The sequence below is a fragment of the Dipodomys merriami genome, unplaced genomic scaffold (assembly GCF_024711535.1).
Source record: "Dipodomys merriami isolate MVZ:Mamm:240054 unplaced genomic scaffold, mDipMer1.0.p SCAF_36, whole genome shotgun sequence".
In the NCBI taxonomy this organism is placed as follows: domain Eukaryota; kingdom Metazoa; phylum Chordata; class Mammalia; order Rodentia; family Heteromyidae; genus Dipodomys; species Dipodomys merriami.
In genome coordinates, this window is record NW_027205159.1 from 14,993,942 (window position 1) to 15,017,538 (window position 23,597).

The 23,597-nt window shown below is 38.1% G+C and overlaps 1 gene segment (V, D, J or C); it reads left to right on the plus strand.

Moving 5' to 3' along the window:
- The first annotated feature begins 20,086 nt into the window (after nt 1-20,086).
- On the plus strand, nt 20,087-22,740 carry LOC138804383 (Ig kappa chain V-II region 26-10-like). The segment is given in 2 exon segments: nt 20,087-20,159; nt 22,421-22,740. Coding segments are annotated over 2 exon segments (393 nt in total).
- The last annotated feature ends 857 nt before the right edge of the window (nt 22,741-23,597 follow it).

Here is a 23,597-nt window from a genome sequence, read left to right on the forward strand (position 1 = left end):
TTAAAAAATCAAACAAAAAAATTCTTGAGTGTAAACAAGGAGGATTTTCTTAGTATTTTAGAGAGATTCCCATTTTGGTTTACACATTCACAGATCCTGCTATGTACATCTAGTTACCAGTAATATTTATCAATCTATTATTTCCCAGTGTTAACAGTCTTAAAGTAACTAGAAAAGGCACACAGTATTCATGTATAGGTTCTTCGTGGCTGGTATTCCACTCCTTATACTTGGATCTACATAGACGTGGACTTGACAAGTGTCTGGGTTTCCATTCTCATCCATGGATAGAACTCTCATCTCTAATAAGTTGGATCCTCCAGTATAGGCACCAGATGGAGACAGGTCTCTGTGTGTTTAGAACCCATTAATGTAATATAGATCTCGAGACTTTGCAAGATTATAGTCTAGACAAACTAGAGCATACGCAACTATATGATATAAATGAGATAAAGATGTCTATTAATGTTTCATGTCATTTATTCAAACCACACATTTCTTTACCATTTTCTTTAAAGGCAGATTTGTATTGCCAAATTTAATTTTACATATCCAGTTATTTCAAATTTCCACAAAGTGGCACTGATTTTGACGACTAAAGAAGTAGATAGAGTGTGGGCTGCAGGAAACTCCATCCACAACATCAAGCAATCAGGAAAGATTAAACCCAGGTCATGGAAATTCCTAACCACACTGGCCTTGTGTATCTCTGACCTAGAGACTCCCTATGTGTCTCAGAGTGAAGTCTTCTAGACAGACTAGCCCTTCTTTGTTCCCTGTCATCTCAGCTTCTAGACAGTCTCCTGTTGTGAGGGGCTTCATCCTGCAAATGTCCATCATCCCCAAAATGAAACTGCCACTTGCTCCTGGTCCTTGAGATCAGATCAATTTTATGTAATCATATGACAGTGTCACAATACTCTTATAGATTCACACTTCCTAGGCCCAAATTATGCACTCCTGCTTGTTGGACACAAACAATTCACTTTGAAGAGCTTCTGGCCTGACATCCAGATAATACACCTGGTTCTAACTTATGAATCCAGACTAAGAGCATCAGGCAAAGGAGTCTGAATGGCAGAATACAAAGTGCCCTTTTATAAGTCCTTCCTCCTTTGATTGCCTCAGGTCTTTATTAAAGATATTTAGGAGCCTGAATCCCACCTGGGCACAATGGACACTCCTCTTAGATCCTTACTCTTTTCCTTTTCAGCATGTGGTCACCAAATTTGGTGATGTTGTTACAGCCACAGTATTATGTATTAGCATAGGAGAGTGACAGTTTAAGTCATGTTGGCATAGTCTGCTTTAGTTCTATAGATAGTATGTGAAAACTGAAATGGCTCTTTTCTTTTTCTGTGTGCTGGTACCAGTACTTGTATTCAGAGCCTGGGAGCAATTCCTGAGAATTTTTGGCTCAAAGCTCTACCACTTGAGCCACAGTTCTACTTCTGGAATTTTTAATAGTTAACTGGAGTTGGCTTTGAACTGTGATCCTCAGATCTGGACCTCCTGAGTAAGTAGCTTGGATTACAGAGTGAGCCACTGGCACCTGGCTGAAAAGGCTTGGTTTTGCTAAAGAAGAATTTTGGTGAGTATTTATATTTTCTGAACCTTTAAGGGTCATATATTATGACAGAAAACAATAACAAAAACAAAAACAATAACAATGATAGTATCTTATAGTGTTAGGATTTATTTCTACAAAATATAGAAATACATTCTCAAATGCAAACATCTTTAAAGTATGCTTTGTACTCATTATATTTTCCAGCAGTAAGTGAGGTCATGACATATTTCATATTGTTACTCATTTTCCCTGAATTCAAATTTGATATTGAGTAATAGGTCTTAGTGTTATTTTTAATTTAACATTTCTTCACAATTATTTTCTTAGCATTGTTGTATTTAAAATGGATTCATGACTTGATTTTATTTTTGTGTATATCTGTGTACTTTTCTTTTCTAAGTCCTTATGTCCTCAACTGCTTTTATTGGAATGAGACTTAGATCTAATCATTTATAAAATGATAACCAGTTTCTACTTTGTTATGCTAAGTGACAAAAAGTTAAAATGCACAAATCATAAAAATTATACTAAAGGAAACAGTAAAAACTTTGTGGAGATATGAAACATTTACTCTAATTTTATCTGCTCATCATGATTTGTTGGCTTTTACAGAGATTATTGCCCAGAATTTTGCCATATATGGCCCAAATAATTTTATGCAAATAACTCTTGTTAGTGTGTTAAAATATCTTATTTTGCTAAATTTCCTAGAATAGATTTCAAGGTTAGATTTTGCAGAACCTTACCTAGAATTAGATTTGTTTTAGATATTTCTTTTAAATTAAGAATGATAGAGAAGGATATATTGTCTTGCTATTTGTTTATTTATAAGTGCTGGGGTTGAGCATAGGATCTTACATTTGCTTAAATGGTCCTTGATTACGTGAGCCATACACTCAACAATATTTTTAGTGGTCATTTTCGAGATAGGCTTTTTGACCATATTTTTCTTTGACTGTCCTGCAACCAGGATCTTTAGGATCTCAGCCTCCTAAGTAGCGAGGACTACTAACCTGATCTCTGCCTCCCAGCATCAATCTATGATTCCTATTCCTCTAGCATTTGTTTTCAGTTGTATGAGCATTATTCTAAAGTAAACTGAGGTAGGCAGTATTTTTTCCCAGAAGCGGATTATTCTGGTCTCAAATGCTTTAGTGAGAAATGGAGCATAATCAATTTGTTTCCATGTTTAAATGATTCATGATGTGAAATTATCACAACAGTAACAGTTATCATCATTAAATGAATGGCCAATAAAATGTCAGCCTTACAAGCTAATTATAAACAGGAATGTGACCTGCCTGGCTTGGACCCAAGGATACTATGTAAATCATCAAATGATTCAAAAGAAAAGGGCATGGGTGTTACATCTTTGAAAGGGAGACAAAAATGGAGTTTTTCCAGGAAATGTCATTGAGGTGGAAAAGGAAGGGATGGTACGGGGGAAAACAAAGGAGGAGGCAAAAATGCTCCATAGGAAAGGTACTCATTACATTGCTCATGTAACTGTCACCCCTCTGTACAGTATGTTTACAATAAAAAACGTACAAAAAAGAAAAAAAGTACAGGCAAAGTGACTACAGGTATGTGCAGAGACTAGGGTATCCATATCTTTGAAATTAACAGCATTAACATGAAGCATAGTTTGCATACAAGTGATAAATGCCTGCCTTAGGAAGCAGAGGGAAGCAATAAATTCTCTAACTTTTTAAATAAGTTTTTTATTGTGAACGTACTGTACAGAGGGGTTACAGTTACATGAGCAAGGTAATGAATACATTTCTTATCAAGCATTGTTGCCTACTCCTTTGTTTTTCCCCTACCATCCCTTCCCTCCCACCTCCTCAAATACCTCAAATACCACCTCTAACTCCCCCCCCCCCCCCGCTAAATTGTAAAGTTTGTTTTTCAACATAGTGCCTTATATATCTCATTGTTACAATGGGTCAACATGTATTCCTATTTAAACATTTTGTTTTTTTCCCTTCCCCTCTCCAAATTATGCTGACATTAAATACAATCAAAACTGGGGTTATAGCGTTGGGGAGGAACATGCAAAGTGACAAAAAATCCAACTTTAACATAGACTTCTTTCTCATCTCTAAAGTCTTAAATAACCCAAGCAGCTGACACTTAAGGGAGAAAATTGAACCTCTGTTTTGCCTTGACAGTTTGACCTTTCCTGGGCACAACTCTCAGCCTTCTGAATACAGTCAGAGACAGCTTTCCAATCTCTTTATCCTTTCTAGGTCTCACAGCTCAACTCCAGAGTTCACTACATTTCCCCCTTGTATTATTATGTAAGACAATATGATTGTCCTTTCTGCTTGAGTGGAAACATGCTGATGATAAACATTGGAACAGACAGGGAACCAACTGGACAGCCCCTAAGATGGAAGCTCTTGGACCCAAGAAGAGACATAGCCAAGACAGCCCCCAGGTCATTAATAATTTTTAACTTGTTTAATTCCATTTTGAGCTGCTCTAACTCGTTCTGAATTTTTTTTGAGAATTGTTAGTTATATTAAAACAACCCTTCAAATTCTTGTTTTTCATCAGCAAATAATCTTTGGAAGCTCATTTTTGTCAAATACTTGATCTTAACTCCATTATTTCCTGATTTATTTCTTCCAGAATTATGGCCCTAACATTTGTTGTCTTGTTGAAAAGACAAGCTAGCTGACTAGATTCTCTCTGGACACCTACTCCACAAGTTTAGGGTCATGTAGAATAAATGCTGTAGCTACAACTCTATCATCAGTACTTAATAGTATAAGGTTATCTTCAAAATTTTCTGGAGATCATGTTTCATTCATCCCTTATTCTGGTGAGTTTAATTATTAAGTAATAGAGGTACATCCTCCCAATGTAACAGAGTCCTGAATAATTTCTCTTCAGAACACGAGATGTTTTTCTTCCACAAAAGAAAAAGACCAACCAATTCCAAGTAATTTTCCTTTAGACAAAGCAAGTATTGCTACAGAACAGTTACTAAGATGGTCACAAAACTGAAACATAAACATTTTTGATGAACTATAAATTCAAGGTCCATACTTAACTCATTCTATATGATTTCATCTTTTTTTATTTTGATTTCATCTTTTTGCTGACTAATTTTATCCTAGGTTATAAATTTGTCCCCTTCTAAGGTGACAGCAGTTCCGACTAAATTTTGCAATAGGATATTTTGTACAGAGGGCTTTCCTCAATAAAAATGAAGTTTTAATCATTGTATTAATGTCCAAGTGAAGCCTTATGTTTGAAGAACTGTAAATTCTGTCTCAAGCACTGTCTTGGGGGTAGACTCTCTGTATTTTGGAACTGAAACCAATCAGATACGTTTATCCAGGGACTCTCAAGTTTTTTCTGACTAAATAGTTCTACTCTACCTTTATATCAATGGACAGGTCCCACTTCTGAATTGTTACATATCACAGTACAAGTTAAGTATAATATTGACCCAGCATTGGAACCCTCCCGGCAGAGGCTTGCACTATGCAAGAGGCACTCACAGTATGAATAAGTGCTGTTTCCATTACAAAGACATGGCATTAATTTCCTGTCCATTGTCCTGTAAGCATCTCTCAGCTTTTTGACAAAGCTTCTTCATTTGTTCCTAGATGGGAATAGTTGCTGTTCTGGTTTGCACTGTTTATCCAGTGCCTGCAGTCATCTTCATCCTCTTGAAGGATTCATCCAGAGGTTCCTTGGTGTTAGATGATCTTTTCTTAATTCCTGGGTATTAGTTTCTGGGCTGGTAACCAGATGTCTGTAAAACCTGTGGAGACATAAGCATGACCATGGTGCCATACTTTGACAGTTTCAAATTTCCAGTTATTATCACTATCATCCTTCCACCATACAGGCTGACATGAGATGGCAATTTTTTCAGAACTTTCCAATGTTTATCTTCTGGTGAAGTATTGGCTACAAAATTAAATATTCATAATTTAGGGTACGTAATGATTGCTATCTGTTCTTTGGCTGGTCCAATGACCTATGCCTATTTCCCTTCCTGTTTACTTAGTTGAGACTTGAGTGTATGGTTACTGTATTCCACAATGGCTTGTCCTTGAGGATTATATGGGATTCCTGTAATATGTTTAATGTGCCATTATGTAGGGAAGTTGGCAATTTAGTACTAGTATAAGCAGAACATTGTGGAGGAATTACCTATGATCAAAGAACTCATTGCCCTGGGACAGAGGACCGAGCAATTGGGAATGAGCTCTAATGAGATTAAAAGAAGTGGGTTAAACCTTGAACAGTTGATGAACAGGTGGATGAACAGTTCTTTCTGCTGTGTAGACTGTTAAGGGAGTTGTTACAAGAGCAATATACCTTTCTCTTTTTGCTTCTGTCAGTAAAATAAAGAGGTAGTCTTCATTTAGGATAACAATCTTTGGCAAAATCAATTGTATATATTTTAGAGATGAATAGACCTTAGCATTTTGATTATGATATCCTAGATGTTTCAGCTAACTGGAAAGAACTATTTATCTCCTTATATGCTAGAGATTCAGGATTCACTCTTTCTAACTCTATATTTTGAATATGTTTCTGTAGTAGTTGCAGCTCCTCTTGAGCCTGTGGAAGTTAATACATCAGGGTTACTTAGATCACTATCTTCCTGAAATTTATAAATCAGAATTCCTAGGGAAGGATTTAACCAATATTTGCTTCCCAGATAAGAGTAGGTAGATGACTGACAAGTCAGGTGAGAGTAAACATGGAGACCCGTAAAAATACATTTTAAGCATGGCTTACCTGGAACTTATTAAGGATCAAAGTTAAATCAGGAAAATTTGTGAGTGTCATCTGTCCCTTTGTGAGCCTGACTATAATTGCTACAGAAGCTCTGACTCCAAAGCAACTTACATACTTAGGGAACAGACATGTTAAACAGCAAAAACTGATCTTGCTAGCTACATCCTTTGCCAGGCAGAAGCTCTGCAATTACACCCAATCCCATTTGTCCAACCTTTCTTTGATTTGTTGTATTTCTGGGTCTCTATTAAGAAAATTTCGGCCTGTGCCAAGGAGACCTAGGGTTTCTTGTATTCCATCCTTTAATGTTTTCAGTGTGTCTGTTTTGACTCCGAGGTCTTTAATCCATTTGGAGTTGATTCTGTTGCAGGGTGATATATAAGGATCTAGCTTTAGTTTTCTACAAGTGATTAACCAATTTTGCCAGCACCATTTACTGAAGAGGTTGTCTTTCTTCCATTCTATTTTTTTAGCTCCCTTATAGAAGATTAGATGGCTATAGGTCTGTAGATTCATTTCCGGGTTTTCAATTCTATTCCATTGGTCCTGAGGTCTGTTCTTGTGCCAGTACCAAGCTGTTATGATTACTATGGCTTTGTAGTAGAGTTTGAAATTTGGTATTGATATTCCTCCAGCACTGTTCTTTCTGTTAAAGATCATTTTTGCTATTTGGGGTCTTTTATTGTTCCATATGAATTTTGGATTGTCACCTCTATTTCCTTGAAGAATGAGGTTGGAATATTTATAGGTATCACATTGAATTTGTAGATAGCCTTGGGAAGTATTGACATTTTCATGATGTTGATCCTTGTAATCTAGGAGCATGGGAGGTTTTTCCACTTTCTAAGTTCTGTTTTGATTTCCTTTTTCAGGTTTTTTAATTTTTCATCATAGAGGTCCTTCGCTTCTTTGGTTAATTCCTAGGGTTTTTTTGGGGGGGCTATTATGATTGGAGTTGCTTTCTTGATTTCAGCCATGCTTTTCTCATTGTTGGCATACAAAAAAGCCGTTAATTATTGAGGGTTAATTTTGTAACCTGCTACTTTGCCAAAGTTTTGAGTCAGCTTGAGTAATTTGGGAGTGTAGTCCATGAGATTCTTTAAATACAAGATCATGACATCTGCAAAGAGGGAGAGTTTTACTTCATCTTTCCCTATTTGGATCCCCTTTATGTTTGCATGTTGTCTTATTGCTCTAGCTAGGCATTGTAATACTAAATTGAAGAGAAGAGGAGAGAGTGGACATCTTTGTCTCGTTCCTGAGTTTAGAGGAAAAATTAGCATTTTAGTTAAGAGATATTCATTTGAAGGATTTTTGACATAAACACTTAAGTGAACTTAGTTTAGTTACTAGTTTAATGTCATTAAAAACTTGACAAATTTAATAGTACATGTACTATTACTTTCATGAGTAGACATAAAGAATGAGATGCTGGTTTTAGTGTATTAATCCTAAACTTATTTAAATCACATTTATTTACATACTGAATTCACTACTAAACTATAACAACAAATTCTCACTTATAAATTCAAGACATATTCTGACCATCTGCTAGTTATTTAAACCTTCAGTCATTAGTCTTCTTCCTTTATCCACTTTGAAAGAAACATTTAAGACAATTCTTACTTTCTAAATCCTTTCTTATCTAAGGGAAATCATTTTTCTGTTTCCTCAATTTTATTTCCAAAGCCTTTCATTTACTATCTTTCTTTCTTCACATTCCCTTGTCTCCTTAATTTTTTCCATACTTTGTATTTTGAATTAACACTTAGAAAAGTTTTAAACTCAAAAATCATAGCTTTTCTTAATATAATAGCAGACACATTTGTTGACACCCAGATATAATGATGATCTTCTTTGTAGTTTGAGTCTAACACTGCCCCTTTTTTCTTTCTCTTTTCTCTCTGTATATTTTTTTGAATCACAACTGGCTGTGAGCAGGGCCATTAATGAGCCCCACACTTGGTAATTACAATTATTCTTTTAATTCATCTGACACAAGATTCACATTTTTTATATAGCCACTACTCACAACAGTATAGATAATAGTTCATAAGGAAACAATTCCAGGGAATATCAACACAAAAAACATTACAACATGAAACAGAAGTACTTTAATTTGATAGAGGAGAGTAACTGTCTAATATTAAAATATCAGATTGTTTTGAACATGTTTAAACATACATACACACTTGTGCACAAAGTTTTAAGGCACACTTAAGTTTTATAATTGAAAATAGGCCATAAATCCCACTGACAAAATGACATTATTTTACCCAATATGATATAACGTTGTCAGTGTTAGAAAAACAGACAACACCAAAGAATCTATGAGACAAAATGAAAAACAGAAAACTCCTGTTAACAATAGCATTTGTATATAGATAATCAAGACCTGGATAGCACAGAACACATTCCAATCACATTAGTACACATATTGATTTTTAAATATTTCCTAGATGGGCTTCAGTCTCTATGACCTGGAAAGAGAAATAGAGAAAGGAAAGGCACATGGTCTTATTTTATGAATGCAATAGAAATCTTTAGAAGGGTCTGTGAACCCCCATCCTATACCAAGAAGGTTATTTAACTTACACAAGGATCTGAATTTGCTTGGAATTTTTATTTTCTGAACAATTCCTTTTAATCTGCAAGGTTGGCATTTGTGGCCCTGATGAGGTCCAAGCATTCTGACACTCTGAATTAGTATTATCAAAGGGAAGCATTTGGAGAATTCTATTAACTCAGTTTGTTGTACAGTTTTATGAAGATTGCCTCAACCTGGCTATAAAATAACATAAGGGTCTCCATGCCTGATTTCTACTGAAGAGATAGTCACTTATCCTGGCTGTGTTATCTTTTCTCTTGCCCTGTGTTCCTGATTAATAGCTTCATCATCATACTGTAACTGTTGAGCCATGTTCAGTCAACCTCTCTTCCTCCTAAGTAGGGCAGCCCCAATTTGTATGGGGGCTGGACATGCTCATTTCTAATGGTTTGGCTATGGGCTTCCTCATTCCAGGACATTTTGAATTGCAAATACTGGTTAGACTTCAAGCAGGTTTCCTTTTTCTACATAGGAGCTTCCAATACAGACCTACACTCTGATTGTGGAGGAGTTTGAAAAGGCTGAAACATCATTGTAATTGTTGCATAAAAATCAGTTTTTATGTTTTTTTATTGTAAAAATACTGTACAGAGGGGTTACAGTTACATGAGTAAGGTAATGGGTACATTTCCTATCAAGCATTGTTATCTCCTCCTTTGCTTTTCCCCTACCATCCCTTCCCTCCCAATTGGATTATTTCCCCCTGGTTAAGAGCCATTTCAAACGGCCTGACAATCTCCTTCCATCACCAAATTTGAAGCATTCCTTGTGGAGGCAACTGATGACTATATTTTTTTGACATAAAAGGCTAAGTCCTCAGTCTCTTCTCTTTACTTTTGCTCCTGAGGCTGCCAGCAGCATCTTTATTGACTTAAAATACTCAGCTCTTTTGCTTTCAGCTTGCCCCATTGTTACCCTGGCAATCCTGAAGTGTGGTCCTAGTGCAGGAACTCCTCAGGGCTCTTCTGTTGACTTTTTCAAATTCTTCAGTTCACTTGTTATTCAAGCCCCATGCTGGAGCTAACTACAACCAGGATCACCAAGATGACATGATACCTGGACAATGAAAGGAGAAAAGAGAGAAACTACAAAAGGAGACAGCAGGGGATCCAGAGCTGAGATCTCAGTAACAAATCTTTTAATTTAGTTCAGTATTGATACTAGGCTTTGAATATGTTTGAAGTTATAACACTATGCATAATTTGCATACAAGTGATAATGGAGTCCCTTATCTTATGAAGCAGAGGGAAGCAATGAGCACTCCAACATTAGCACAGACTTTTTAAAAATTTATTGTGAAAATACTGTACAGAGGGGTTACAATTACATGGGCAAGATAATGAGTATTTTTGTTTCTCCTTCCCATCCCTTCCCATCTTCCCCCTGCCCCGCCTCCAAACACTCCCCCCCACCCCCGACCAAAGTTTTAAAGTTTGTTTCGACATAACGACTGACTTGTACATCTCATTGTTGCATTGGGTCCACCTGTATCCCTATTTAAACAATTTGTTTTTCCCCTTCCCCTCCACAAATTATACCAACATCAAATACAGTGAAAGCAGGGGTTATACTGTGGGGGAGGGACATACAAAGCAACAAATAAATCATCTTATAAATATGTTAGAAACAATTGCATGAAAGAAAAAAAACATTTGAATACATATCTTAGGGTTCATTTCCCTAATATCAACTTATCTGACCTTTTCTGCTTGACTCAGACATATACTAGATATTGCAAATAAGGAAAACCATGGGACCTATGTTTCTTTGGGCCTGGGTACTTCACTTAATATAATTTAAAAATTATATTAAGCATAGACTTTTATCTTATCTCCAAGGCCTTAAACTTTGGATGCACAAGCAGCCACAGGGTAGAAACTTGAACCTCTGTTTTGCCTTGACTGTTTGATATTTCCAGGGCCCAGCTTTCAGCCTTCTGGTTACTGTTGAGATGGCTTTCCAATTTCTTAACCCTTTCCAGGCCTCACAGCCCAGCTCCAGATTTCCCTACATAAATCCATGTTTGAATTCCTTTTATTAAGTAAACAAGCAGCTCCAGACATCAAGCAGGCTTCTGACATCTTCATCAGCTCAAGCATTATTGCAGACTATGAATCCCACCACATGCTCAGGAGCTTTATCACTGCTCCTCAGGTCAGCCAGTCTCTCCTCTCCCATGTCAAGTCCTCCCACATCTCTGTCACTGACACATTGAAGGTTCCACAGCCCCACCTGATGGTAATAAGCAAAACAGCTACAGATCTCAAACTGTATTGGGACAGTTGTTTACTCCTACATCAAACACAAGGAAATTATTCTTATACACTAATAGTATCAGGGATGAACACCAACCCTGAAATCTTGAGCACATCAAAGAACATCAATGATTTCATAGAGCATTCCATTTAATGTATTGACAGACATCACATGAACAAAGACTGTTCCTAACTTGGTCTTTCATGATTCTTACCCCTTTTTTTGTGCTGACTGGGCCTTTGAACTGAAGGCCTGGATGCTGTCCCTGAGCTGTACTGCTTGAGCCACATTTCTACTGCTGGCTTTTGGTGGTTAATTGGAGGTAAGAGTCTCACAGAGGTTTTTGTCTGAGCTGGCATTGCACTATGATCCTCAGATCTCCATCTTCTGAGTGGTTATCTATCCACATTGGACATTACCTGTGCTTCACATCATGGAGAGAAGTTCTACAGAGGGTGGCATGTAATATATGAGCACCGTGTAACAAAGATCATTGGATTTTAGGCTTGATTCAAATCTAGACTTGGGCATCTGTCTCTGTCTCTGTCTCTGTCTCTGTCTCATCTCTGTCTCTGTCTCTGTCTCTGTCTCTCTCTCTGTTCTTTCTCTCATCTCCCCTCCCCAAAGTTCCAAGGGATTTATAGGCTTTTTGTCATGAAAAAGGATGGAAGTGCAAACACACATTGCTTTGTATCACAGCTACATTTAAGAGTACTCTTAACACAAATGTTTCTTTTTCTTAGTCTTCTCTCATTTAGTGCATTGTCATAGAGTTTTCTGCCCATTGTAAACAAAAGTTTTCCCAAAGGCCACTCACTTAATGTTCTTGTTTGGGTGTAGTATCGATTGATCCTCATGTGTGAAGGCCTCTGCACTTACTCTAATGTCACTGTCTTCGGTCTTTGGCCTCACTGTATGAAGATGTCCACTCTATATTTTTAGCTCCAATTCCCAGTCTTCAACCTTGGACATGTTGCATTTTACCCCTTCCAAGTCTATTTGAGACATAATCCCTAAACGCAGTCATTAAAAACAACATCACTTAGTCAATACCTTCATTTAGACAGTAAACAAAGTGGATGATGTAGGAACACACAGATGTGTGAAATGGAGTACACTGAAGCAGATATGAGTCCATGGTTTAGAGAACATCTCAGCTTCTGAGGGGCCTCAGCGTCAGATAATAAAGATAGGTGATACATGACACCCAAAAGCTTAGGAAATGTCTGGTGTAGAAATCTGTAATGCTCACTTAGGTAGAAATAGCATCAAATTCTTTCCTTAGTGAAAGCTGGGGTTGGTTAGGGGAGCTTATGTGAACTGTCCTGGAGGGAGGCATTGGGAAAGAACATTCACCAAAGAAAAACAGTCATTTATGAGGAGTGTGCAGGCCACCAATGCAAAGACCAGGGGATGGTCTATACCTTGCCGATCATGATTTTTTATTGCGCCTATTTTGTTTTTGCATAGGTTTTTAAAGTAAAATTTTTTTTTAATTTTATTTTATTTTATTTGAGAGCATACTGTACAGAGGGGTTACAATTACATTGGCAGGATAATGCATACATTTCTTACCAAGCATTGCAGCCTCCTCCTTTGTTTACCCTTCACCTCCCTTCCCAGCCTCCCCCCTCCCCCCCACCCAAACATACCCCCCTCCACCCCCACACCGACATTGTAAAGCTTGCTTTGACATGACATTTGTAATTCTCCTTGTTGCAACAGGTCCACCTGAATCCTTAAACAACTTGTTTGTCCCCATCTCCTCCACATGTTATACTGACATCAAATAAAGTGAAAGTGGGGGTTACACTGTGGGGGAGGGACATACAAAGCAACAAAGAAATAATCTTATAAATGCGTTAGAAACACATGCATGAAAGAAACAAAAACATTAAAATACATATTTAAGGGTTCGTTTTCCTAACATCACATTATCTGACCTTTTCCGCTTGAATCATACCTATACTAGATATTGCAAATAAGGGAAACCATGGGACCTATGTTTCTTTGGGCCTGGCTTACTTCACTTAATATAATTTTTTCCAAGCCTTTCCATTTCCTAACAAATGGGGAAATGTCATTCTTTCTGATGGAGGAATAGAATTCCACTGTGTATATATACCACATATTCTTGATCCATTCATTTACTGAGGGGCTTTTGGGTTGGTTCCATATCTTAGCTATGGTAAATAATGCTGCAATAAACATAGTTGTGCTGGTAGCTTTAGTGTGGTCTTGTTTGTATACATTTGGGTAAATGCCCAAAAGTGTGATTGCTGGATCATAGGGGAGATCTATGTGAAGTCTTTTGAGGAACCTCCATACTGCTTTCCAAAGTGGTTGAACAAGTTTACATTCCCACCAACAATGAAGTAAGGTTCCTTTCTGTCCACAGCCCCTCCAGCATCTGTTGTTGTTAGAGTTCTTGATTTTTGCTGTTCTAACTGGAGTGAGGTGATATCTCAATGTTGTTTTGATTTGCATTTCTTTTATAGCTAGGGATGTTGAACATTTCTTCATGTGTCTATTGACCATCCTTCTTTCTTCTTCAGAGAAATTTCTCTTTAAGTCTTTTGCCCACTTATTAATTGGGCAGTTGTTTCTTTGAGGATTTGTTGTTGGGTGGTTTAATTTTTTGAGTTCCAAGTATATTTTAGATATGAGACCCTTGTCCGTTGTATGGCTAGTAAAGATCTTCTCCCAATCAGTGGGCTTTCTATTGATCTTGCTAGCTATGTCATTTGCCCTGCAGAAGCTCTGCAACCTTATGCAATCCCATTTGTCCAACCTTTCTTTGATTTGTTGTGTTTCCGGGTCTCTATTCAGAAAATTTCGGCCTGAGCCAAGGAGACCTAGGGTTTCTCCTATTCCATCCTGTAATGTTTTCAGAGTGTCTGCTTTGAGTTCAAGGTCTTTGATCCATTTGGAGTTGATTCTGTTGCAGGGTGATATATAAGGATCTAGCTTTAGTTTTCTACATGTAGTTAACCAATTTTGCCAGCACCATTTACTGAAGAGGCTGTCTTTCTTCCATTCTATTGTTTTAGCTTCCTTATCGAAGATTAGCTGGCTATAGGTCTGTAGGTTCATTTCTGGGTTTTCAATTCTATTCCATTGGTCCTGAGGTCTGTTCTTATGCCAATACCAAGCTGTTTTGATTACTATGGCTTTATAGTAGAGTTTGAAATTTGGTATTGATATTCCTCCAGCAGTGTTCTTTCCGTTGAGAAGTGTTTTTGCTATTCGGGGTCTTTTATTGTTCCATATGAATTTTTGGATTGCCTCTTCTATTTCCTTGAAGAATGAGCTTGGAATTTTGATAAGTATCGCATTGAATTTGTAGATAGCCTTGTGAAGTATTGCCATTTTCACGATGTTAATCTTGCCAATCCAGGAGCATGTGAGGTTTTGCCAGTTTTTAAGTTCTGTGTTGATTTCCTTTTTCAAGATTTTAAAGTTTTCATCATAGAGGTCCTTCACTTCTTTAGTTAAGTTAATTCCTAGGTATTTTATTTTTTGTGGGGCTATTACAAATGGAGTTGCTTTCCTGATTTCAGCCACACTTTTCTCATTGTTGGCATACAGAAAAGCCATTGATTTTGGGGGGTTAATTTTATAACCTGCTACTTTGCCAAAGTTTTGAATCAGCTTCAGTACTTTGGGAGTGGAGTCTATGGGATTCTTTCAATACAAGATCATGTCATCTGCAAAGAGGGAGAGTTTTATTTCTTCTTTCCCTATTTGGATCCCCTTTATGTCTGCATCTTGTCTTATTGCTGTAGCTAGGCATTCTAATACTAGATTGAAGAGAAGTGGAGAGAGTGGGCATCCTTGTCTTGTTCCTGAGTTAAGAGGAAATGGCTTTAGTTTTTCACCATTGAGTATAATGCTGGCTGTAGGTTTGTCATATACAGCCTTTATTGTATTGAGGAATCTTCCATGGATTCCTAATTTTTCCAAAACCTTCATCATAAAGGGGTGTTGGATCTTGTCGAATGCTTTTTCTGCGTCTATTGAGATAACCATGTGGTTCTTGTTCTTGCTCCTGTTGATGTGATGAATAATATTAATTGATTTGCGTATATTGAACCACCTTTGCATCCCTGAAATGAATCCTGTTTGATCGTGGTGTATGATTTTTTGGATGAATTGTTGATGTCCATTGGCCAAAATTTTGTTGAGAAGTTTTGCATCAATGTTCATCAAAGAAATGGGTCTATAGTTCTCTTTCTTTGATGAGTCCCTGCCTGGTTTTGGGATGAGGGTTATGATGCCTTCATAGAATGTGATCTGTAGTGAGCTCTCTCTTTCAATTTCATTGAAGAGTTGGAGGAGTATTGGTGTGAGCTCTGCTTTGAAGGCCTTGTAAATTCCGCTGTAAAACCATCTGGTCCTGGACTTTTCTTAGCTGGGAGGTCTCTTGTTGCTCTTTCTATTTCAATGCTTGATATGGGCCTGTTAAGATAGTTTAACTCATCTTGGTTGAGTTTTGGCATGTCAATATTTGCTAGGAAGAGGTCCATTTCTGTCAAGTTGTCGAACTTATTAGCATAAAGTTTTGAGAAGTATTCCCTTATAATGTTCTGAATCTTGGTTGTTTCCGTGGTGATGTTTCCATTCTCATCTCTGAGTTTATTAATTTGGGTGTGTTCTCTTCTTTTTCTGATAAGATTTGCTAAGGGTCTGTCAATTTTGTTAAGTTTTTCAAAGAACCAACTCTTTGTTTTGTTGATTCCTTGTATAGTTTTTTTGGATTCTAATTCATTTAATTCTGATTTAATTTTGATTATTTCTTTCCATCTACTGGTTTGGGGTTTATCTTGCTGCTCTTTTTCAAGGAGGTTTAGATGTGTCATTAAATTGCTAGTTTCAGATCTCTCCAATTTGTTGATATAGGAGCTCAGAACTATAAACTTGCCTCTGAGTACTGCCTTTGCTGTGTCCCAGAGGAGCTGGTAATTTGTGTGTTCATTTTTGTTGAATAGCATGAACATTTGAATTTCCTTTCTAATCTCTTCCATTACCCACTCTTGATTCAGCAGTGTGTTGTTCAGCTTCCATGTGATACCGGACTTTCTTTGGTGGCTTTTGGTGTTGAGTTCTAATTTTATTCCCTGGTGGTCAGAGAGAATGCAGGGTATAACTTCAATGTTCCTGAATTTAGACAAGTTTGCTTTGTGGCCTAGAATGTGGTCTATTTTAGAAAACGTTCCATGTGCTGCTGAGAAGAACGTGTATTCTGATGCTGCTGGGTGAAATGTTCGGTAAATGTCTGTTAAGTCTAGTTGATCTATGCAGCTGTTTAGATCTGCGGTTTCTCTGTTGAGTTTTTGTTGAGTTGATCTGTCTAGTGGGGAGAGTGGTGTGTTAAAATCCCCAACAATTAATGTCTTTGGATCTATATGGGATTTGAGGGAAAGTAGTGTTTCTTGGATAAATTTGGGTGCTCGATTGTTTGGCAAATAGATATTTAGAATTGTAATATCCTCCTGAAGGAGAGATCCTTTAATTAGTATGTAGCAACCTTCTTTATCTCTTCTCACGATTATTAATTTGAAGTCTATTTTATCTGATATTAGGATTGCAACTCCCGCCTGTTTATGAGGGCCGTTTGCTTGGTAGATTTTGTTGCAGCCTTTAACATTGAAAATGTGTTTGTTTTTACGGGCAAGATGTGACTCCTGCAGGCAGCAGATAGAAGGGTCTTGTTTTTTTATCCAACTAGACAGTCTATGTCGCTTAATTGGAGAGTTCAGTCCGTTAACGTTAAGAGATAGGACTGAGAGGTATTTGGGAGTTCCTGCCATGTTATCTACCTTCTTGGGGGCTGTGAAAACTGGGTTCTTCCTATGGTACTTGGATTCTCCGTTTGGGTGCAGTTTGTTGGCCTTTATTGTGGTCTTTATGGTTTTCTATGTGTAGGACATCTTTAAGAATCTTTTGTAGGGCTGGTTTGGTGGAGATGTATTGTTTCAATTTTTCTTTGCTGTGGAAGGTTTTTATTTGGCCTTCAGTTATGAAGGAGAGTTTAGCTGGGTACAGTATTCTTGGTTGATAGTTGTTTGTTTTTAGGGCATGACATACATCATTCCAGGCTCTTCTTGCTTTGATTGTCTCTGCTGAGAAATCTGAGGTGATTCTAATTGGTTTCCCTTTATAGGTGATTACCCTTTTCTCCCTGACAGCTTTAAGGATCTTTTCCTTGTTCTGAGTTGATCCTGTGTGGATTATAATGTGACGGTGGGATGTCATATTCTGGTCTGGTCTATTTGGGGTTCTAAAAGCTTCTTGTATCTGAATAGGCCTATCTTTTTGCATGTTTGGGAAGTTCTCTGCTAGGATCCTGTTAAACAAATTTCCTAGATCATTAACTTCTGTTTCTAGGTGCTCCTCTACACCCATTATCCTTAGATAGGCCTTCTGATGGTGTCTTCCAGGTGTTGGATAGATCTATCATATTTCTTGGACTTGTCTTGGATGGTTGTATGTTCTTTCTCTATAATATCTAGGCTGTCTTCAATCCCTGAGATTCGATCTTCTGCATGGTCTAACCTGCTGTCAAGACTCTCTACTTTGTTTTTTATCTCTTTTCCTTCTAATTGGTCAGCTTTGATGGCTTCAAGTTCTTTGTTGAAGCTCTGTTTTAGGTCTTGTATGAATTTCTTTACTTCCTTAATTTGGTGTTCAGTGTTTGTCCTCAAATCACTTAGTTGATTGGATATGGTTTCTTTGGACTCCCATTCCTTCTGTTGGGTTCCATTCAGCGTTTCCTTTGTGGTCTCCCTGACTTCCTTCAGCTCTTTGTTAGTGGATTCTATGGATGCCTTTAATGATCTTTGTGTGTTCTCTACCTGGTCTCTCAATTCCTGTATTACTCTTTGTTTAGCTTCCTCACGTTCGTGGGATTCCTGCAGTTCTCTTTGAGTGTTCTCAGCCTGCTCACGCCATTCCTCCCTTTCTCTATGAGTATTCTCAAGTTGTTCACGCAAATCCTGTATCAGTTTTTGATTAGCTTCCTCACGCTTATGATATTCCTGTATAAACTTCTGGGATGCCTCCTCTCTCTCCCTATCACGCTCATAGAGAGTCCTTTGTACGTTGTCAAACTTCTCATTTATCATGTTTGCCACCAGTGTTTGTAGAGCTATTTGGGAACTCTCCTCTGGATTGTTCATTATCTGATCTGACCCCTGATTATCAAGATTGGGAATTGAGATACCCGAATTTGTCATTTTTCTTGTGTTTTTCTGGCTTACTCTGCCCATTTGAGATGAAGATAGCACCAGTTTTGTGCTAGAACACTATCTTAAGGCTACCATCAACCAAAGTTTGCATTTGTACAGTCAATAGTCTACAGATACAATCTAGTTCAACAGATACATCTATTCAACATCAAACAACTATATTTTAAAGGACTTCGAACCGCAGAAAAGAATATGGAAAACCAGAAATTATTAGGATTAAGGAGAGATGTGGGTGAAAAATAGGAATAGATTGGTGTGGGAAGGCACAGGGAGAGTTAACTATGTCCTAATCACAATGCAGGAAATGGGTTGGGTAGGATGCCAGTAGAGAGAAGGAGAAAAAGAAGAGAGGGATAGGGGAATGAAAAGAGACCAGAAAAAAATAGAAACGTAAAAATTAATGTTATTGTAGAGATTAAAAGACCATCTATTTAGAGAGGAATGTGAATATGTTGTGAGAAAGGAAGGGACATAGAGGAGATGTGAAAAACTTTAAGGATGGGAAAGGGAGAAGAAAAGATCAGAAGTTCAGTAGAGCTAGACAAAAAAACAAAAAGATAATTATGAAAGAAAGAAAAAGAGAAAGAAGATAAGAAAAGAAAGGAAAATGCTCATTTACATATTCCTAAAATAAAAATTATAAGAGGAGAAAAAAAAAGTTACTGGAAATCAATTATTTTTTCAGAAGAGGCAAAAATTAAAGATTAATAAAAGTTTTAAAAGAGAAAAAATTATATATATATATAAGGTAACAAAAAACAAAAAAACAAACAAACAAAAAAAAGAAGAAGAAGAAGAAAAAAGTCATTTGATTTTTTTTTGGGGGGGAGGGGTGGGAAGAATCCTGTATCTCCCTTTTGTCTGTAACCAGCCTTTTGTTGGAGTCTCTGGTCAGCTTGAGGTCCTGTGGCTTGATTGGTTTCTTAAGTCGGTTTGTTGGAAGAGGCAGAAAATGCTCTGCTTTACCCAAGATTTTGAGATCCCCCTCCCAGGTTAGTTTTCTGGGAGGGTGATCTGCTTTGAGAATCACAAAAGAGGGGGATGCAGTGGTGAGGCTAGGTTCTGGGTAGAGTTGAGGCCTTTCAACAATCAGTAGCTTTTTCCTGGGGCTGTTTTGTGCAAAAAAAAAATCTCCCAGAGCCCAGCCTGGAGCCGTTCTCAGGGATTCTGTTTTTCAATTGATTGTTGAGGCTGCTAGAGGGAGGGGCAGCCTCTGGCTCTGGTTACCCAGTGAGGGAAGCCACTCAGGCTGGCGCCTGAGCTAGGTGACTTTTCCCTGGATGGAGCCGAGTCTGGCAGGTCACTTCGCCGTTAAGTTCTTGTGACCTGCTAAATGACTCGTTTTATTCCAAGGCCTGGGTTGGAGCTGGCAGCTCCTCCGAGCTTTGTCGGTATCCAAGATGGAGATCACTGGTGCTGGGGGAGGGAGGGGTGGCCTTCCCTCCTCTGCTCCCTGAGAAGGAGTGAGGACGTCGGGCTTCTACTCACGCAGAGTCTTGGATCCTGGGTCGTCTCTGGTCTGCAAGCTGCAGGATGAAGATGTACGCTCTTTGTTGGTTCTTGCTGGTGTTGAGTAGAATCCGCTCGCCCGCTGCGTCTGGCTCCTTCGTCCCTGACTCTCTGTGTGAGCGCTCAGGTATGGCCCCAGCTGCGGTCTCCGCCGCTTGTGACCCTGCCGCCGCCATGGCGGCGGCTGCTGGCGAACACTCAGGTGTGTCTTTTTGCCTTGGCTTCCCTCTCTTGTCTAACTCTCTGTCCTGTGATGGCACACTTGGTGTGATTCTCTGGCTTAGGACTGTTCACTGGAACTCTAAAACTGCTTTGTATGCGAGAGCTTGTTCAGATTACAGCTTCTCCTCCGCCATCTTCCCGGAACCCCCAACGTCCCAGTTTTAAGAGGCTGCTCAAGGGGTCTGATCCAGTCTACATAAAAGATGTCCATCCCAAGACTAAATGGTAGCACAATTAGTTCTTATCTTTTGGTTTACTGTTGTCTCATCTCTTTAGTTCTGTGTTTCTCTGACAGAGATTTAATAACTTTCTGGGTTGGAGAGATGAAAGGTGACTGTCTGTTTGGGTTGAAAGTATGTTAAAGTTGTATTCTCAATCATGGGCATGTGAGAGAGAAAGGGGAAACAAATGCAAGTTTGAATTTTTAAACATACAAATTTGTCCAGTAATACAAACTGCCTAGGAAGAATACAGAGGAGAGAAAGGACAGGTAGAGGAGGAGTAAGGCAAAAATTTACATTGATGTAAAAATCAGTTTTGGAAATTCTAGAACCCAATGGAACAGTGCACTAAATAGATATGTTATGACTTGATTATGGCAGAAGAATCAATGAATATATAACAATATAATTTTTAGTAAAAAATCAGTGAAAAATGAACAGACAATTTCTCAGAGAATTATAGGTTAATTTAGTGATTACTATGGTAAGATTGTATATAAAAACCTATAAAGGAAAAGATAAAAATAAGCTAAAATGTTTGAAAAATAACTCTTAAAATGAGATTTATTTTTGCATTAAAGAGTTCTACTGAATCACAATCAGGTAACCACAGATAAAAAGCTGTTATACAGGAGAAGAGAATCTTGAAAAAAAATTATGCCTATTTGCACAGGAAAATTCAATAACATCCTGGATTAATTTTATCATTAACAATTGAGGTTAGAATATAGTAGAATGGTTTATGTGACAATCAATAGAAAAGAAAAGCCAACCAAGAATACTATATTTATGACCCCATACCTTAAAATTGAAAGCAAAATAATAACATTGTTTTTCTAACGGCAAATGAAGAGAAACTGGTATGTGTAGACATACTCTGGCAGAACAAGAAGCCTTTCAGAACCAAAGGAAGTGATAGGAAGGGCGCAGAACCTATGAAGGGAAAAGACCTCAAAAGGATTTCAGAAACAAGAAGCTAAAACCACATAAAAGTTCTCTCTTCCACTTATGTGATGGTCAAGTCTAGGAAACAAACAAACTATAATGCCACATGTTGGGACTGTCTGTTATGGATTGGAGGAGGGGCCTTTGCAAAACTTGATACTGAATTCCATGGTTTGTCTGAATTGTAGATCTGTGCTAAACATTGTACATTTCTTATTTTTGCTCTATACATTACATGTAGTTTATACTAAGCAAAATAAAATGGCCAGACATAAATTTGTAAACAAATACCTGGAAAATAAATAAGAATGATTCAATATTTATGGAAATGCATCCTTATCAAGAAAACTGTAAAACATACCAGAAAGGGTTGAAGAATTAGGCAGCAGACAAGAGCAGGAGGAATCATGAAGGCATTCCCTTTCTAGGGAACACACATTAGATTTCTCTTGCTTTACTTGGTCCCAGTTAATGTCATTTGCTCACAGGAGAGGCCCCACCATCCTGGCATCTGTTTCCATCTCACCTGACAGTTTGTCTCCCACGATTGTACCACCAGGACATTTGCATATTGCTCCTTAGGGAGGACCTCCCTTGCAAGTACAACATAAAAGCTCAGCTCTAAGCTTGCTTGGACTGACCAGCATTGCTTACTCTCAAAATGAGGTGCCCTGTTCAGCTCCTGGGGATGCTTATGCTCTGGGTATCAGGTAAAAACACATTAGAGCTTAGGAAAGAGATGGGGAGGGGCTGAGCTCTGCTCCACATGTGTCTTATGTCCACTCCTGCATATTTGCCCTCTTGAATGGAAATATGTATCTTTGAGAGTGAGGAAGATTCCAGAAAGAGCAAAGCCCCATGAAGTTTTTACAAATTCCGCTCTGTGTGTGTGTGTGTGTGTGTGTGTGTGTGTGTGTGTGTGGGTGTGGGTGTGTGTGTGTGTTCATCATGTATTTAATGAACATTTTGTTGGATGAAACAAAAATTTAAAGAAAATATAGCCTGCAATAAGATAATTGTCAAAATGTCTCATGATGCTGGTAACTAACCCTGTCCACTTTTCTAATTATTTTAGGATCCAGTGGAGATGCTATATTGACTCCACTTTCTCTGCCTGTCACCCTGGGAGAGCCAGTCTCCATCTCCTGTAGGTCGAGTCAGAGTCTCTTATATAGTGATGGAAACACCTATTTGTTCTGGTTCCTACAGAAGGCAGGCCAGTCTCCACAAGCCCTAATCTATTTGGTTTCCAACCAATATTCTGGGGTCCCAGACAGATTCAGTGACAGTGGGTCAGGCACAGATTTCACATTGAAAATCAGCAGGGTGGAGACTGAGGATGTTGGTGTTTATTACTGTTTTCAACATACACATGTTTCTCCTGATACAGCCTGATACACACTGATACAGCCCTGAACAAAAACCACCCTGCCTGGTGTAGCAGAACTGTCACGTGTAGCCTTTTTTAGGAATTGCACAACAGCTTTTCTGAGTGAATGTGAGAGCAAGGAGCTAGAGAAGTCAGGATAGTAAGTCACTGTTGTGCTCTCTGAGTCAAGCATTTCTGATACCCTTTAGGATATTGCAGCAAAAGCTATGGAATTGCACAGGCAGCTATATGGTTCCTTTGGATGATGGGATGATAATGGATCATATCATTTGATAAATACGCATTCTGATTCCATTTTCTTCTCTATCATTTGTCCACTCGATTTGAACACTACAAATTGTATAGTTAATATTTAAAAACTAGTGCTTTTCAAAAAATTCTCATCATTGGCTGTGGTGGTGGGATTTACCAGCTCAGTATTAACCTAAGCTATATAGTGACTTCCAGCCCTTAAGGGAACATGTGCACACAGCATGTCCAGTTGTGGGAGATGAGACAAGGCTGCAGGATCAGTGCTGTCCCCAGCAGGTCACTAGAGTCCTCTGCAGTGAGCAGGTCACTGCTTGTGCTCAAGGGCACAGACTGTGTCCTAAGCTTCATCATGCCCGGGCTAAGAGTGAGGGAAAGACAACCCAGTGACCGTCCATTATACTTAGATTTTTTCAATTTCAGAATTTAAAATGATAAGTTATACAATTAAATATTAGTTTACAAATCAATTAATTAAAACCTAATTTACTACTTATAAACAATAGACATATAGCTTTTGCATTAATGCATTTATGAAGTGTTCCTCAATGTTCAGATAAGAACAGACTACAGTAGATTGAAGACTCTGTTCTTAGGACACTGCTGACTCTCC